Source organism: Echeneis naucrates, chromosome 22, assembly GCF_900963305.1.
Source record: "Echeneis naucrates chromosome 22, fEcheNa1.1, whole genome shotgun sequence".
Lineage (NCBI taxonomy): Eukaryota > Metazoa > Chordata > Actinopteri > Carangiformes > Echeneidae > Echeneis > Echeneis naucrates.
This window is the reverse complement of record NC_042532.1, coordinates 8,255,776-8,272,041: the sequence shown is the minus strand read 5'-3', so window position 1 is coordinate 8,272,041 and position 16,266 is coordinate 8,255,776. Positions and strand designations below refer to the sequence as shown.

General features: G+C 40.4%; 2 protein-coding genes across 3 annotated transcripts in view; one reads left to right on the top strand and one right to left on the bottom strand.

Annotated features, from left to right (window-relative positions):
• The window catches only part of dlgap2a (discs, large (Drosophila) homolog-associated protein 2a), a 133,275-nt gene extending 131,274 nt beyond the window's left edge, over nucleotides 1–2,001 (bottom strand). Inside the window, exon 1 of the mRNA XM_029493720.1 lies at nucleotides 1,280–2,001. Within this exon, the coding sequence (XP_029349580.1) occupies nucleotides 1,280–1,297 (18 nt within the window). The 5' untranslated portion in view covers nucleotides 1,298–2,001. The remainder of the gene's footprint in view (nucleotides 1–1,279) is intronic.
• erich1 (glutamate rich 1) lies at nucleotides 1,916–16,016 on the top strand. 2 transcript variants are annotated; one of them, XR_003840361.1, is made up of 8 exons: nucleotides 1,916–2,254; nucleotides 2,517–2,657; nucleotides 2,866–3,012; nucleotides 6,383–6,769; nucleotides 7,634–7,828; nucleotides 9,302–9,438; nucleotides 12,171–12,246; nucleotides 13,439–16,016. XR_003840361.1 is itself a non-coding variant. In XM_029493721.1 (6 exons), the coding sequence occupies exons 1-6, from the start codon at nucleotides 2,236–2,238 to the stop codon at nucleotides 9,400–9,402; spliced, it is 990 nt and encodes a 329-aa protein (XP_029349581.1). In that variant the 5' UTR covers nucleotides 1,916–2,235; the 3' UTR covers nucleotides 9,403–9,644. The 2 variants fall into 2 exon arrangements, 1 of the variants encoding a protein (XP_029349581.1); XM_029493721.1 differs by lacking the exons at nucleotides 12,171–12,246; nucleotides 13,439–16,016 and having other exon boundaries at nucleotides 9,302–9,644.
• Nucleotides 16,017–16,266: the final 250 nt, after the last annotated feature.

The window sequence follows — 16,266 nt, the reverse complement described above, 5'->3', positions numbered from 1 at the left end:
ATGTGACCACTGGTGTCACAAAGGGAGGACTTTTTTTATTAATATATTAATCATGGTATGACAAAAACTGAATATTGGTTAAACTAGTTGTGTAGGTGAACAGCAATTACTCTATTGGACTTCTAAAGCCTTACAATGACTATAGTCCTCTATTTTTAGTACCTCTGTGATTATGATGTCTGACGATGTAAGGGCTGGCAGCCAGCGCTTTGTCACTCAGTGTGTGCTGAGCACTGAGTATTTGTTGTGGCTTCAGAGGCGATGCTGAAGCAGGCATTCTATACAGCTTCCCTTGTTTTTGTATTGCTCAATCATGGGAATCTGTTGGAAGTGAGACAGTAATACTTCCAACTGCACTGAATCTTAAACAACACGTCAGTGTAGAACTGACAGCAATGACAAGTTGTTTGCACAAACAAGCATTTAACAATTACTAATCCTGCAGTATCACTAACAGTGAAAAAGGCTAGATTATGTCCCCAGCTATAATCACAGAAAATTGTACACTATGTGCAGTTCAATGCCTTGTGAACAAGGCACTGAACAGCACATCTGCAAAATCTTATGTAACATATTTACAGCTGTAGAGTTTTATTGATTCTTACAAAACCTTCAACGCACCTCATGCCTTCTTTTGTTCAACTGTAAGGCGCTCCACTCTCATTCAGGATTGCCAGCACTTAGCTTGAGCTTTGTCTGACATAGTCAATGAAGCTCATCCACCCACAGAAGCTACAGTCGGCATGGTATGCACAGTATTACATGACACTGCACAACTGGAAGAGTCTGGGGGAAATCAAACCTGACATAACAGTTTTTTGAGCAGTTAACCTTGTGCTAAAAAGGCTTTTTTTTCTGCTGGGAATGCTCCTCATCCGAAGCGCTTCCTCCTCAGGGATAAATCTAAATGCATGAATCCGAGAGAGAAAACTGAGGAGTGGTAAACCAAATTCATGTGCATGCAAAGGTGATGCAAAAATGACTTCATTTGTGCATTGTGATTAGAGTCCAATGAATACACAAATGTGCATTTTTTTTTCTTTTTTTGGCTTGACGTCAATTTAATAATTATGGCATACTTTTACTATTTTATCATTCTTAAACAAGCCATTAGTCCAAAAGTCTCACCACAAATATACTGCAACCAAAATGCAAAAAAACATACCTCCTTTTAACTACTGCATACATATTACGATTGACTGTAAAGCACAATGTTCATATCACATTTAGTAGTTTAATATAAACTCAAAGACTGATAAAAGCGAGGAGGGGGAATTACCTTCTTCAGAGCTGACATTCTAGGTGGATCCTCCTCCTGCAAAGCCCGTTCACATGCTGAGGTCCCAAGCCAAGTTTAGAGGGTGGGCAAATCCTAACTCAGCCCGGTGCTGATGCTGAGCCACGAGGTGCCTGTTTTGTATTCTCATCTCGCCTCCGCTGTCCTACAGCTGGCCTGGTGTGCGCACGCCCGAAACCGCTGTTGTTACAAGGCTCAAACACACGGGGTGCCCAAGCCCGATCCATCACACACACACACACACGGAGAAAAGTTTGCAGTTTAAATTCTCAGTACAAGACAAATTGTACTTGGTTGTTTTGGCGGAGAGACACACCCGGCCATCTGTGTTAGCATCATTTGCAACGAGCGAGGAGGCACAGTGCAACAAACTTCCTCAATCCTCCTCGGCAAAACACGCCGTGACCAGAAATGATGTGATACTCTTCATACTGTATTAAATAGTTGTGTTCTGTTAATGCCGATTTGAAGAATGCACTGGGCTGTGCCGTGAAATAAATAAAATCCTGATGTACCTGACGGATATTTTGTCCAACAACCAAGTCCACGTCAAATGACCATAGATTTGAATGGAGTTTGGCGCTGCGGAGCGGAGTCTTGCAGTCCCGGTCCTGTTGCGGACAGCTCAGTCACATTGTTTGTAGTTCCCGGTGCGGAGTGCAGCTGGAGGAGTCCATATTATTGCTCTTTGGTTAGCGCAGTGAAGTTACTTGTTAGTCGCTCTGGTTGTGTCCTCACACGCAGTTATCAGAACTTTTCCTACTCCTCCCGAGTGTTTAGGGCAGACCTCTAAACCTCCCCGGTTTGAAGCTAGCCAGCTCATTTTGCAAGATAGCATGGTGGCTAGCCCGCTAGCTCATTACCTTACAGCTAGGCGTCGGTTTTCCAACCTTAATGACTGGCTCTTCCTTCGCCCCCAGCCAGCTTGATACGGCGACATGACACACAGGAAAGAAGGTGAGCGTTGTGTGTGTCGCTTACAATAAATACGAAGTGAAAGCCAAAGCTCCGGTTGTGTTGTTTGTTAATAGCTAGCTAACGAACCTAGCTGCCAGAAAGCGTCGCGAGGCTTTCAAGCTATGTTACAAACAAACGCACGTGGTGACGGTTAGGATCAGTCAGATAGTTTGTTTGTTTGTTTACATCGTGGAAAAATACATTTATTGAGCTTAATGCACGTGGTGGTATTTTTGTTTATTATTTCTGTCATGCCATTTAGTATTTCAGTCAAAAGTGCTTCAGAGGCTTTACCCAACAGCCCCCAAAGCGGAGAAAGAACCAAGCCCACCACGCATTGTAGAGGCTCCAACCAAGAAAACATTTGAAAAAAGAAAATCCTATGAAGGGGACACTGTTGGTGGTAAGATCAGAAACTAGCTGCTTACAAAAGTTTGTGGGTTTTTTTAAATCATTTTTCTCTATTTATACTTTTGATCCTCTTCCCTTTAAAAAAGAAATACACTTTACTGTGCATTTGACACTGTACATACAGAATTGCAGTCACCCTCTTGCCTGTTTCACTTAACTTTGTCTTTACTATCTTTCTTTATTTGCCACTTTTGTCTCAGGAGATGCAGGGCAGACACAAAGTGCAGGCATTCTCCACAGGCGGATATACACCGTCCTACCTCCTCCGGCAGACTACAAGACATGTGTAGAGCAATCTGTCACTCTCTCCCAACTAGACAGCATAAATAGCGCAGAGGACCCAGCTGGTAAGTCGACCATAATCTTACATTTATGGACCTGCGCCACGCACCATAAAGCTAGGAGAGATTTATGACATTGGATTTCTCCATTTTGGCTCTTTGTAGCATTGAAGTCACTCTTTTTGATTGTGTCTGCCACTCTAGTTAAGGGAAACAGACAGTGATAATCAATTGTGTTCCCATACTGAGGAGATTCTGAATGCAACACAGATGGTGTCTGGTTGTGGGTGATTATTTATTTATTTATTTATTGTCAGTCTGAGCACTGTATTACACATGTTATTGTCAGAGGAATTTGTTTATGTCCTAACAAGGAGATACTCCGCCTTTGTTGATGCTAAAAAGCTTTTAAGGCTGAAATGTGTTAATGCCAAATTGAAATGTTGATCTGTGATGTTTATAGTGGTCTGTCAACTTGATAGAAGGGTAAGTCACCAGTTTGTTTGTTGATATGCATCGTTTAAAGACTTTACTTTGATAAACCACCGAAATGATCAGTCTCTGATAAAAGCTCTCTACATCTCCATTAATGTAGTCCTCCATCCATCTGACAGGCTTCTGTTTTTCCTCAGTAATATAAAAGAGATTTTTTGGCTCAGAGTGCAGCACCCAGAGATACCCACTAGAATAAACAATGAGGTTAAGTTTGATTAATTGCACTCAGCAGCCTAACGGAACTTAATTGAACACATTTCTGATTTATTAGGCAGTTAGTCTTCATGGAAATTTCAACAGTGTCCTGTTTAAGGTCAAATTGAATTAGGCTATACAATGGTTTCTTGATAATACAGCTATCATTATAATATCATAGAAACAATACAAAAGTAATCACTTAATCTGATATAGTCATGAATAAGGTTGAATAAGGAAGTCTCTATGGTTGTCTTAATTTCACTGCTGCATTGCTGTGTTGTTACGTTGACACCCTTCTCGTGCAGTCTGTACTAGATTGAAAAGTACTGAAATAGAAAAAATCTGAAAGCTTTTTCCATATTGTGTTGTTTAGCTAGTTTAGCTAGGAAGATTTTGGAAGATAAATGTCTGATCCATTGTGCTTTTCAGCTGCTTTTGGGTCATTGTATTTGCGCAATGTTGCAGTTGGTATTTGTTTGACAGGAAACACACATCTTCGAGACATCCAAAGAGTACACTGCTCTCTCTAAATTATGAAGCGAGGATGATATCCACTCCCTATTTTTGTGTTTTTCTCAATTCACGTCATTCATTACCAAGACATTTATTAGAAATACTACACTAATGAAGAGTTCCCCCTTTGTTTTCAGAGCAGCCCCTGTTTTTCAAGTCTTGAATTTCACAAGAATTCAGATGCATTCCTTTGAGAGTGTCCTCCATGTTGACATGATGTATCATATAATTGCAACTCTTCTGTCATATTCCAACATCTTCCGCTGGTTTAAAATCTGCAGCATGGGGAGCACACTGAAATCCACTGAACTCATTGTCAGGGTCATGAAACCAGTGTGAGCTTTCTTTGTCTTGTGATATATCGACTACTAAGTGGTGGAGAGGTCAAAAGGAAACTGGAAGAGAGTGGAATGAACATGTAGCTATTGAACTTGAACCCAGGCTGGAAAGAACCCGGTGTGCTGCCATAATCTGGCATGTGCTTTAACCACTTAATCACTCATGCTGCCTATATGTTTTATCATTATGCTGAAAATTTAATTTGATGGATTAATTGCAGCCATAAAAGGATACAAATGGTCAGTAATATGAATCTGATAGTCTGTAATGTGTCCCTAACATCTGCAAGCCTCAGCAGAAATCTTGGCATCAATGTTTTTGAACTGTCCAGTTTTGTTGTTGTTGCTTCCTCTCAACAACAAGACGTTGCCATCCATAAACCCTTTCCATGAAGAGTGTACACACTGTGTGTGTAAAACAAGATAAGCAATTTCAAAAATACCCCAGAAAGTCAGTCTTGTGTCCGGTCATGTCAAGTCTCTGCGGTCAGTTTTTTCCTCATGGTTTTGTGCACGTTATTTTTGTAAAGTGCACAGTGAGTGTATACTGTGTGAGAGATGCAGCTATTCCAACTTTTTAGTGTATTCAGAACCAACATACTGGTGCGAGACACTTTAATTTTTTATATCCCGCAAAAGAACAGGAGTAATAAAAATCATCATAAATTTTTCAGATTTGTTCATGTTCTGTAAAAGATGTGATTCAGCTGAGCTTGAGCTGCCCAGATGGTAGCAAGATTGTGTAGCTCATGAAAAACAGTAGGCTCACCAGGAAGTTGCATTTTCACATTTTGCTAAATTGATGCTCACATAGACACATAAAGCTGTAAATAACATTTGATCGGTACCACCCAAGTCCTAGTTGGCCTAAAATTAGCTCTGTTTCAGGGGTATTTCTTATTTATTTTTTTTTTAACTATTAATTTTTTGACACATATTGGTATTATGATTTGGCTCTTACCTAGTCAGGTTTTGTGAATGGGTCACTAAGAATTTAATAGCTGTTGCTTTCTTTGACAATGGTGAATTTGGTGAATGAGACAGATGAAGGGGAAGCTGCTCAGCCTGGTTAAGTTTAAGGTGATTTATAGTTTGAAGATGTTAGACAAACTGATTAAGTTGTGATAAAATTTTACCAAGGAGTAAACTGAAAAACAAATTAAACTGTAAAGCTAAAACAAAACTGCAGGAGCTCTGATGAAGATTTCCAGAGGGTAGGAGGAATGTAGTAATTTCATGTACATTTATGCATGCAGAAAGTTACTGCACAACTTGAGCAATCAGCTCCTCTTTTATTTTATTTATTTTTTTTTTCATCTTTAATCAGACGTGGTATTGAATTCAAATTGAGAACATTTACCAGCACTGTGGGACTGTAAATATCTTTATAGATGATCATTGCAGAATAAACTAAAAAGGCAGAATAGAGATTTTTTTCTGAGAAAGATGATAATCCCTAAACAGTAAACTGATTTTCCTGTATTTCTATTCGCTTCCTTCAGCCCTTAGTTTGGATGGTGTGACACCACATTTCACACCACAAGTTTTTCCTGAAAAGGAGGCCGCATGAGCTGCTTTTGTTGGTTGAAGTGAAAGAAGTAAAACTGACAGTATCTAATTAGTAGAAGCAGTTCAGTATGGTGCAGTGATTGGCTGAGGGAACCCTGCACTCTCTTAGCTCTCACCACCACATTATTGAACTGGGACAACTCAAATGCTTTGATTGCAGGTGTCGCAGCCAAATCTATTCCTTGAACAATGTGAGCACAAGAATACCAATCTGCAATTTCTGACACAGGCCCATCAGGAGAAGAGTTGCATATGGAGATTGTAATGGAATAAGTTAAAATGTGTTGATATTATTGAAGAACTTGCAATCTTGTTGTCCACAGACAAGAGCATCCACAAGAGCAATGAAGAGCCAGATCAAGATAAAATACGCGAAGAACAGAAGAGAAAAAAAAGAAGAAAGAAACGAAAACAAACTCTTCATCAAGACTCTGGGCAAAGCAGCACAGCACTAGGTACTGAGTCCAGCATAGGGCATGGTCAAATGGCTGTGGATGAGGGAGCAGGGCACATTAGCAAGAACAAGAAGAGGAAACTTAAGAAAAAAAAACACAAAGAGAAGCTGCTCTCCATGGGTGTGATGCCTCGAGCTGCTGCCCTGGAGTTCACGTACCAAAAAGATGTGGTGGAGGAGGAGGAGGATAACGAGACGAGAGCTGCTGAAGTGTCAGACTTCCTCAGGACAACGCTGAAAATCTACATGTCAGATTGTTAGTAGTAAGCTATGACTATTTTGCCTTTTTGGATCATAATTTTTTGTTTCAGTTTGAGTTTAACTCTTAATTTTAATTCATTTTAAGAGGTGCCATGCACCGAGTTTGTGCCGTGGGTTAAATGTAGTTTCCAAACAGACTCAAATGCTGCCAAAAGCACAGACCTGCAAACAGCACACTTGGGCCTTTTGAAATCTAATGTGACACTGCCAGGAGGAAATTAAAGAAGTTAAAAATGTTACAATTCACCTTGTGCTTGAAAATGTTTGTTGGTAGGCATGACTACACAAGTGTATACTTGTGATTGACAGCAGATTCTATGATTGATTTAACATTTACTATAAAGGAAACCAAACCAAGTTATAACATATAGTGTCAAAAAAAATCTTTAATAGAGGCATAGTTTGCAGCACACCAACAATACAAAATCCATATTACCGAAAGCAATTGCGATGTTCAGTCGCTGAGTTTTTAATCAAGGCTTTTAACTCACCAAGACAAACAAGTTCATTGAGATGCAGGCAGGGTGGCTTGAAGAGCTGACAAGTATGCAAAGTAAGAGAAAGCTGCTCTCTCCTTGGTGCTTGGTCGAGCGGTCTTGTGTATGAGGAAGACTAATAAAAAAATAGTGAGGCTGCACAGATATATGATTCATCTAATTTGTAAACTATAAAATATGAGATGTTTTTTTTTTCTGTTTTAATGACACAGTGTCAGAGTCTAGACAGTGTGGAAAACAGATATAAATGTAAATATACCAAATAATATTTGAAACAGCTGTTGCTCTATGCTGTTAAAGGCAGATCTATGAATGTTGATTATAATCATTTTAATTAACCCACCATCCTCCTCCTCCTATAGCTTCACTGCATCTGGAAAAACGTCCTCTTACCCCTGGTGCTGTGGATGACCTTCTGAGTCACATATCCAGTGTGTGTACACCTAACTGTGTCCTGAAACAGCTCTACAGTCTCAAGGCATTTGTTCAGCACAAGGAGACAGACAAATTGGAAAAGGCACTCAAAGAGCTCTATAACAACTCCTGCGTATCTGAAGGTCAGTGTATGGGTCAGTCTAAAGATTGGACATTTAAATGGTCTTTTCAAAGAAGAGCAAGAGAGATTAGTCAACAAACGAAAAATACTGAGAGCCCTTTTGATAGGTGTATTTAATGCTGCTTTACGTTTCTCACAAGCATTGATTCATGCCCATACTGGCAAGGATTTGCTTCAGGCACGTCACTGACCTGTCCCTGCAGGTTTATACTTGCCTCTGTCAGTCTGTGCTTGCCTCCCTTTCTACACAGTTTTACGCAGATTTTTATTGTTTGTTTGAGTATGCTAGCCCCTACTTGCCCAAATCAGTCCTTACCTGTATGATCTTGCCCATGAGTTTTAATACTTAAGCTTTTCTAGTCCATATGGCATCTCACACCAGAGAGCTCCATGATGACTTAACTAACCTGTTTAAACTTGTTCATATTGCCTTTACTCGGTCAACATCCAAACCATCTCTTATTTCCCCAGACACTTTTTTTACCTATGAGAGTGTCTGTTTTTATATGCATTTGTGTTTGCCTGCATAATAGGATCAGCAGGGACTTTGCTGCGTCACGCGCACAACTTACTGTGTGTGAGAAGAAGAGTGAGACAGGCCCGAAAGGAGATTGAGGCCACTGCCATATCAGTGGCCATAAAGTGATGCTTCTCTCAGCCTGTCCCTGTCACCAAGACGACAGCATGTAAAAACAATTTTGTTCACGCAAGCAGGACCCTGCCTTAGTTTTGCCTGTCCCTTAATGCACCTGCTCCACAGCTGCCTTCAAGCTTTTCTTCCCTTACCCACAGCATGAGTCATGCAACAATTCACTGTTTTTAAATGCAACTCTTCCAGGAGATTGTATTGTAGCAGAAAATTACTTCCTTGTGAATGAACAATTATTAGTTTAAGATTTTGCCCTTGACCCGTTGGAGAAATGTCTGCAATTTAACAATTACCTTGTTAAATCAGCACTTTTTATTTTAATTTAAGCCACATCCACTGCAGTGCGGGAACTCATCTGTGTGCTTGTGGAGAGGTATGAAATCCTTCATTCCACCAAAGCTCTCCTTGCTTTATCTGCCCTTGCAGTAGCAATCAGTTGACTGCAGGAACAGCTCTGAAGCACATTTCCTTTGAGTGTATTTTACTGCACCCTGGAGATCCTTACATGAATGACATTGGTTTGACTGCACCCCTTTACACTAGCCATCTTATGTTCTGCACAGAATATATGTCATAATTTTTTTTATAATGTGAAAAATATTGATTCTCCCCCATTCCTGTGTAAGGGAGAGATGTTTAAGGTTGAATGGGTATATGCATAGAGTAAGGAAATAGATTTGCAATATGGCAGGAGACTGTTTCTTTTGCCATGCTGAAAATGCAAACAGTAAACAAGTCTCTTTGGTGAAAAACTGTTACTGTGGTAGTCTGTCGTCAGCACTCTCAGCTGTAACTGAAATATTTCCCTCTGTCTCCGTCTTTTAGAGGAGGTCGCTGCAGTTGTTTCACTCTTCCAGTACTGGATCACAGATATTCTTCCCATGCAGAGAGAGAACATCACCAGGGTTTCCAAGACACACCCATGAGACTGTCAGTCATGCTGACTAAAGATACTACTCAAGGTTACACAAGATATTGCCATTAAGCTTCTATGGACTGCACAACAAATGTTTGGACTTAAAGTCATGCTGTGTAAAATATTTTTATTAAATATTCTACATTTAGTTTACTCAATTTTCACACCATTTATGGTATTGTGGCTTGAAGTTGTCAACCAACCTCCAATTTGTGAGTTGTTTCATGTAGCGCAAATGAATAAAACCTTTAATTGCTATGAATGTTGCGCTCGTTCTCATCATCTAACCCTGTGATTGCCAGGCAAAAGTGTGTCAGCTCTGCCTTAGCTCTAGTATTCTTTGCAGATGTTATGACATTTAAACCCAGCTGGTTGACCAAATAGCGCCTCAATTATCGGCAGTACACTCTCTACAAATCAATTTCTGACCAATTTACTATTCCACAAGCCTTTTCAAATGTGCTATTTCCCCTAACTGCTAAATTAATAGTGATGACACTAATATTGTCTCAGCAGATAATCATTACTAGGCTGAATGGTAAGGAACAATAACTAGTCCTCTTGCATTATTCTCACAACCTCTTGTTATGTAATTGAATGCTCAGTATAGCAACACAGTATGCTGTTGATGTAGCTCAAGATTCAGTACCCCCCAGAGAGTCAGTAGCTTAACCTTCCACATCACCATACCTGCCTACAGCTCAGGGAATCTATTCTAATACATTTACCCATAGCTCAACGCCAGGGGGTGAGTTCAGGAAAAGGACAGAGCATTATCTCGTCTGGACAGTGGCATTGTGACCTTTGTGAGGGCTGTCTGTCACGCACCAGCTTCTCTAAAGTTGGTGTGTCTTTGTTCAAACTGATGCACCAGCAGGTTACACTGGGCACCGTAACACACAGTAGTGGTTAACAATTAGCATGAGGTCAACCATCTGTGGTCTCTTCATGGATGGATGCCCCAGGTGCTCTGTCTAATGAGAGTATGTGGGTTCATTCTGCAGAAATTAGCCAGAGGAGATGATTGCCTGTTATGTTTATCTAACACAGTTTTGGGTCCATCCTTTGTAGTTTTACAGCTTGATCATTTTGGTAAAGCAAACTGAAATAAAAATTCAGTCGATTGTTGTAAGAGCTGGCAGAGACATTCAAGATGCCCAGAGCAGAAATCTGACTTTGACAATCTTTTAATATTTCCTCCTCCTCCTTAACTTATCTTTAGAGTTACTTGTAGTTGAAAATTATATATATATAATAAATATATATATATCTTTCCCAGACAATGCATCTTAAAGACTGACTTTTCTGATAGCATCAGATTGTTTCAGGCCACATCAGGCAGCATAAACATGAATTAAAATCTGATTTGCCTCTCCATCAAATGGCAAAAAAGCATTCAGTAACAAAGGGACCAAACACAATAAAAAAGGAATTTGTGACTTGCGTATATGGTCAGAAAAGTTACACCTAGTCATTACTAGTTTGCTACCTCACTTAAATGGTGTATATATTGTGTTCTCAGCAGGCACCACAGTACTTCTTACATGAACACACTTCATTGTTTTTGTCCTTTTAAATTTTCTTTTATTTCCCTGTTTTATAATCTGTAACACTGATAAGTGGCCTGAGTATAATCCTCCTGTTTTACTTTAAAGCTGAATGATTTCCTTGGACATACTTGCCAGGCATCACAACTCGCAGTGGCACAATGTCAGCTATGCAGCATTATTGGCCAGGGTCTGAGATTATTCATGGATGCATGGGTTTGGAGGCAGAACTGGGTCCTATTACCAGAGAGGAGGAGAAGGTCATTGTTGCTGCTCTTAGTCGAGAGAATTCCCCTCATCTACCGAGAGAGACGTTATCAGCCCAGCTACCTCATTAGAAGACCTCCCTCCAAGCTCAGGGCCTTTAGGCCAGGAAGGATATTAAAGCTTACAGAAATGTGCTGACATGGCAGGAGAAGCCATTCTCAGTGTCAACAGGAAAACATCTAAATAAGCCCACATGGCTGATTCTAGTGGTTCTGGCTTCAAATTACTTGATATTTTCTGTACAAGGCTGTTAAAGGAGCTGCTGAAGTCAGAAATTGTTTACTCTTGTTGCCAATGGGCTTTATGACTACTCATTAATCAGAAAGTTCTCATTCATCATTTTCCACCTTGCTTTGGTGTTACATACCCTTCAAAATTGAGAAGACGCCACAAAAGTAAAAAATACTCGAATTGAAGACACATATTTCAAATGAGTGAATATTAATTGTTTTCACCTAAAATGTGCTCCAATAATGACATTTATAAGAATGTTTATATACTTTTATGACTTCTCACTGTGTTGCAAATGCATACGATCACACAGAAGATAGCGTACATACATCCAACCAATCACACAACCCTAACTTCATTATTCTTTACGGTTTTGGACATTTAAACAGAATGATTACATAATTTTGATGATGAATGCCACCCAGTGTCATCTGGTCCTAGACTTGATTCACCATCCTTTCTGTCTAGACTAATTTCTTCGTCCCTGTATGCCAGCTCCTGTAATCCACTTAGACACACCACCTGCAGACTGCCTGTTATATAAAGACTGGACATTAGAAGGGCTGACCAAACTGTCCTGCATCAGATAGCTGAGCACAGGTTAAAGAGTCAGTCACACGTATACCGGGGAGACCCTCTGTCAGTGGGTTTCCCATATTGGGAGTCCAGGCAGAGGAGCTTCAGAGGGAAAGACAACTGTTTTCTAACCTTTAATTCATCCCTGATCTAACAGGAAGGCTGTGGTGAAACACTCCAAAATGTTCTTCAGAGTCCCAAGACTGACTCCAGGATACATCAGGTTGCTGCAGGTAAGTGTGGGGAGTTCAGCAAGTTATGAGTTTTTAAAGGAGTTGTTAGTTTAACATTCAAGAAATAAGAAGTGCTAATTTGTTTTAAAGGTATATAAGTTTTAATGTCAAGTAATTACTGTAACCATCCAAGTGTTGTGATTTTTATTCTAATGTTTGGTGTGAGACTAAAACTGTCTGCACTGCTGGGTATCAGGGGCTTAAAGTGTTGAGTCAGTAGAAATTGCCTGCAGTGGGATGAACTTCATTGAAATTCAACTGCACCAGACCGTTTGTTATGATTTGAAGATCTTTAAAAGTGAAGTTAAGAAAGCTCTCTTAATTTCCTGGATTTGATGTTAGGCTGCATGCTACCTGACATGCTTTCTATTTTCTGGTCCATGTGGAGTATAAGAAGGAGGCAAGTGAAATTACAGTTCAGAGACGAGCCTTTGATCTAACAAATATTTTCAAGGAATCAGCATTATGGGTATACAGTTTTATAGACGGAGGAAGAACATACAGTAAGTTGGTTTCACAGTCATGTGCGTATTGTTGAACATTAATTTTAGTCATCTCGACAGATTCAGTTGTGACAAGATGATAAGGTCTGGTACCAGCACATTATACTATACATACCATCCAGGCAGCTGTTTCTGTAATTGCAAGGTACATTTTGTTTTAGATCACAAAACACAATCACTCTTTACTCAGTTGAACACAAACAATGCCGAAATCTAAGCCTACAACAGTCCATTACATTGAAAATGGAAATGGGTACTAGCTGAGTGAGCCCCAGCAATGGCTTCCTAACTGCCTGTGACAAAGCTCCATTAGAAAACTATGAAGTTTCTGTTATTTGCTACTGCTTTCTCTTCATAATTGTCAAGGGCCCATGTTGCAAAATAGACAATCACTTTCTTTGTCAGAAGAGACAGTCTGCGATTTGGTAAATAAGAGAAGATGAGTTTTAAATTTCTTAGGTATTGGTGGGATGGTTGGATGAAATTGGGGTTGAGGTGAGCATTTAATGGCTCACCAAGCATATATGTCCATGCATATATGCATATATGCTTGCTGTTAACAAATCATATATTTGCAAGGAAATTGTGCTGTTTGTCTGGTGTTTTAAGGCCTGTGGCAACTTGGCATACTTGCACCAAGAAAATTCCACAGTCACCTGATCGAATTTCACTTTTCATTCCTCTTTCAGACCCAGGCCTACCACAATGTGCCGGTGGCACCTCCAGCTGAGAAAACCATGCCCGGCATGGCAGTGCTGCTGGGAGCTGTGGGGATCGGGATGTGCGGCTACAGCTCCAGGCAGTTGGCGCTCTACAACAGGCCCTCTGCCCGTGTGCTGCAGTGGGTTGGTACACACACTGATGCTAGCATGGTGGGCACAGCAGCCCACAAGACCCCCAACCTGGATGTAACTCGTCGGGCCAATGCCTGCCAGGAAATCCCTCCTCCCTCATTTGTGGGCCAGAAAATTCCCTTAAAGTAACCTGTTATTCCAGGTGGAATTTGGTCTGGCCAACATAATTGGTTGAGATCCAGTTAGTACACTTCAGTCTATCTTTTGATTGTAGCTATGCTGGCCCATTGCAAGGATGTGGCCCATGTGCTCTCTGAAGATATGCGAGTGTGGATTTCTGACTGAATCAGTATGTTGGCAGGAAGCTGGGAGTGACGTCGTATAGTAATGAATAATTCTTTGAGTAGTGCAACACATATAAAAATAGTTAAAATTACACCGGTTTGCATCAATTAGTCATTGATATTGGAGTGTAAAATGCATGGAGAGGACACTAAGCAATGTGAATGATTGGATGAGCACGTAATGATGCTGGAACTTCCCAAAGACTGTTTCTGAATGTAGCTTGAATGAGCTAACATGTTTAATTTGGAGACATTGTGTGTCTTTTTGAGGCCTAGTGTAATAAGGGACTGGCACTTGGCAGTGCCCCCTTGGACACAGATGGTTGGCAACCCTCATTCTGCCCCCCACCCCCTCCACCCACACCATCCCCAGGCAGACAGCCATGTGCTGATGCTTGAGCATCCCGTTGCTGCCCATGCCTTCCATTGATTTCCTCTGAGGAGGACCAGGTGCTCTTCATTACAAAGCCTAGGTCTGTAGCATGGCGTAGGCTGTCAATCAGGTGGCTGGTTGTGGCCGAATCTGTGGTGCTGTATTTTCAGGGAAGTTAAATCCTCTAAAAGTTCCATCATTATGGAGAAAAATAACAGTTTTGTGGATAAAAAGCATATCTATGTTTGGCATTTGATATCAAGACCCAAGTCATGTAAACAACACTCCCACAAATACAGTTTGCCGGATTATAAATCCTAATTCACCTGCCTGAGACGCTGCGGGCGGGCAAGGTAGTACAGTGATTCCTCCTATATAAAACTGTGTCCTCAGAAGAGATTAACCTCAGTGGAAAGTCGCTCCTGGCAAACACTCATTAACCTAATCTGGTATTACAGAGACGAGGACCTGTGAGAAGCAGACAGTTCCTGTGTGTTCCCACTTTGTACCATTCCCCCTGCAGTGTCCACCATTTTTCCTACTGTCATACATGGATCTATAGATTATGGGATTGGTGTTTCCATTTGGCAGTTAAAAAGGATTTTGATTTGGCGAGACACTGAGTGTGGTTGAGAATGCGTGCTGTGCCTTATGGATTGTACAGGTTCTGACTGTCTTTGGACTCACTGCCTCCAATACCCAGCATTGATATGTAGAAATCTAATGCCTCTGATATTATGGTGTTAAAAGTCAGAAACAGGAGAGTTTTATTTTTTCATAAACAGAGGCCAGGGGAGTTGGTTGTACTATTATTCTGGTAAATTGGAGAAAATGAGGACCCTGTTTCATCACTTAGAGGTCAGCCAAACCTTGTAATCCATTTTTTGATTGCTGAAGGCCATGCTTGTTCATCTGCCAAATCGGATCAATGGCTAGCTGTGGCAAACAGGGAGGTTTTAGAGCCCCAGCACTGCCAATTGAAAGCTAGCGCAGTAGGTCACCAAAAATTGTTCTAATCCACTCAGCAGAGAGAGCTACTGGCTTCAACTGCGATCAGACATTATACAAATGATCACCTTACTCTGAATAGAGACCAACACTTTTAAACAATTTTATAATGGGCTTGCCTGAATGAAAAAGTCAAGGCTGAATTGAGACTTTTATCACTGATAGATTCAGATATATGTATGATTCGACATGGTCTACATCTGCTGAAAAATCCAAATCCAAAAAGTATTTGACATGCTGGCACTCAGTGCTCTTTCATGAGTATGGATAGAGGTTTGAGTTGTAAGTTGTGAGTTGAGTTGTGCGATGCACCTCGGTGGGTTTAATGGATTCTCTCCTGTAATGGTGCACAGTGAGCATCGAGCACTGTTCAAACCTATTGATCTCAGTCACAGTGGGGGAGATCTAGTCTCCTCACTGCTGCAAACTTCCTGTTTCTCTCAGCATTTGAGCTGTTTATGAGGGAAAACTGCCAAAACAGTACACTGACAAATGGAACATCTGAACATCTGAAAACATGTTTGCTGTTGGAATAAAAAAATACAGTTTTTTCTTTGCTAAGTTTCACACATCAGTGCTCATCCATTATGGGTATAAAGGACTAAAAACTCAAGCTCAGCTCAACTCAGCTGTGTACATTAGAGGAGACATTTGCTCTGTTAGCAATATAATTGATGTTTTGTGACACGATGTTTGAAGAGATTTATGAAATAAAAGCATTTGGCAAACACGCTGTTCTACTGTTCCAGTCTAGTCACACCTGTGAATCTCTTTATTTCTGTACAGAGTGCTTTGCTAAGTTTTTTGCTTTTTGTATCAAGAAATACATATATTTTTTAGCCTACTTCAAGTCTATTTTTGTTTTGATGTAATAAATATTACAGAGAATAAACTACTGTGTAACAGTTTAATCATACAGCCATGTGCAGATTTCAGAATTCATTCAGATGATATCAAACCTTCACCAAGAGTTTGAATTGATCATTGTTTTCAGGAAG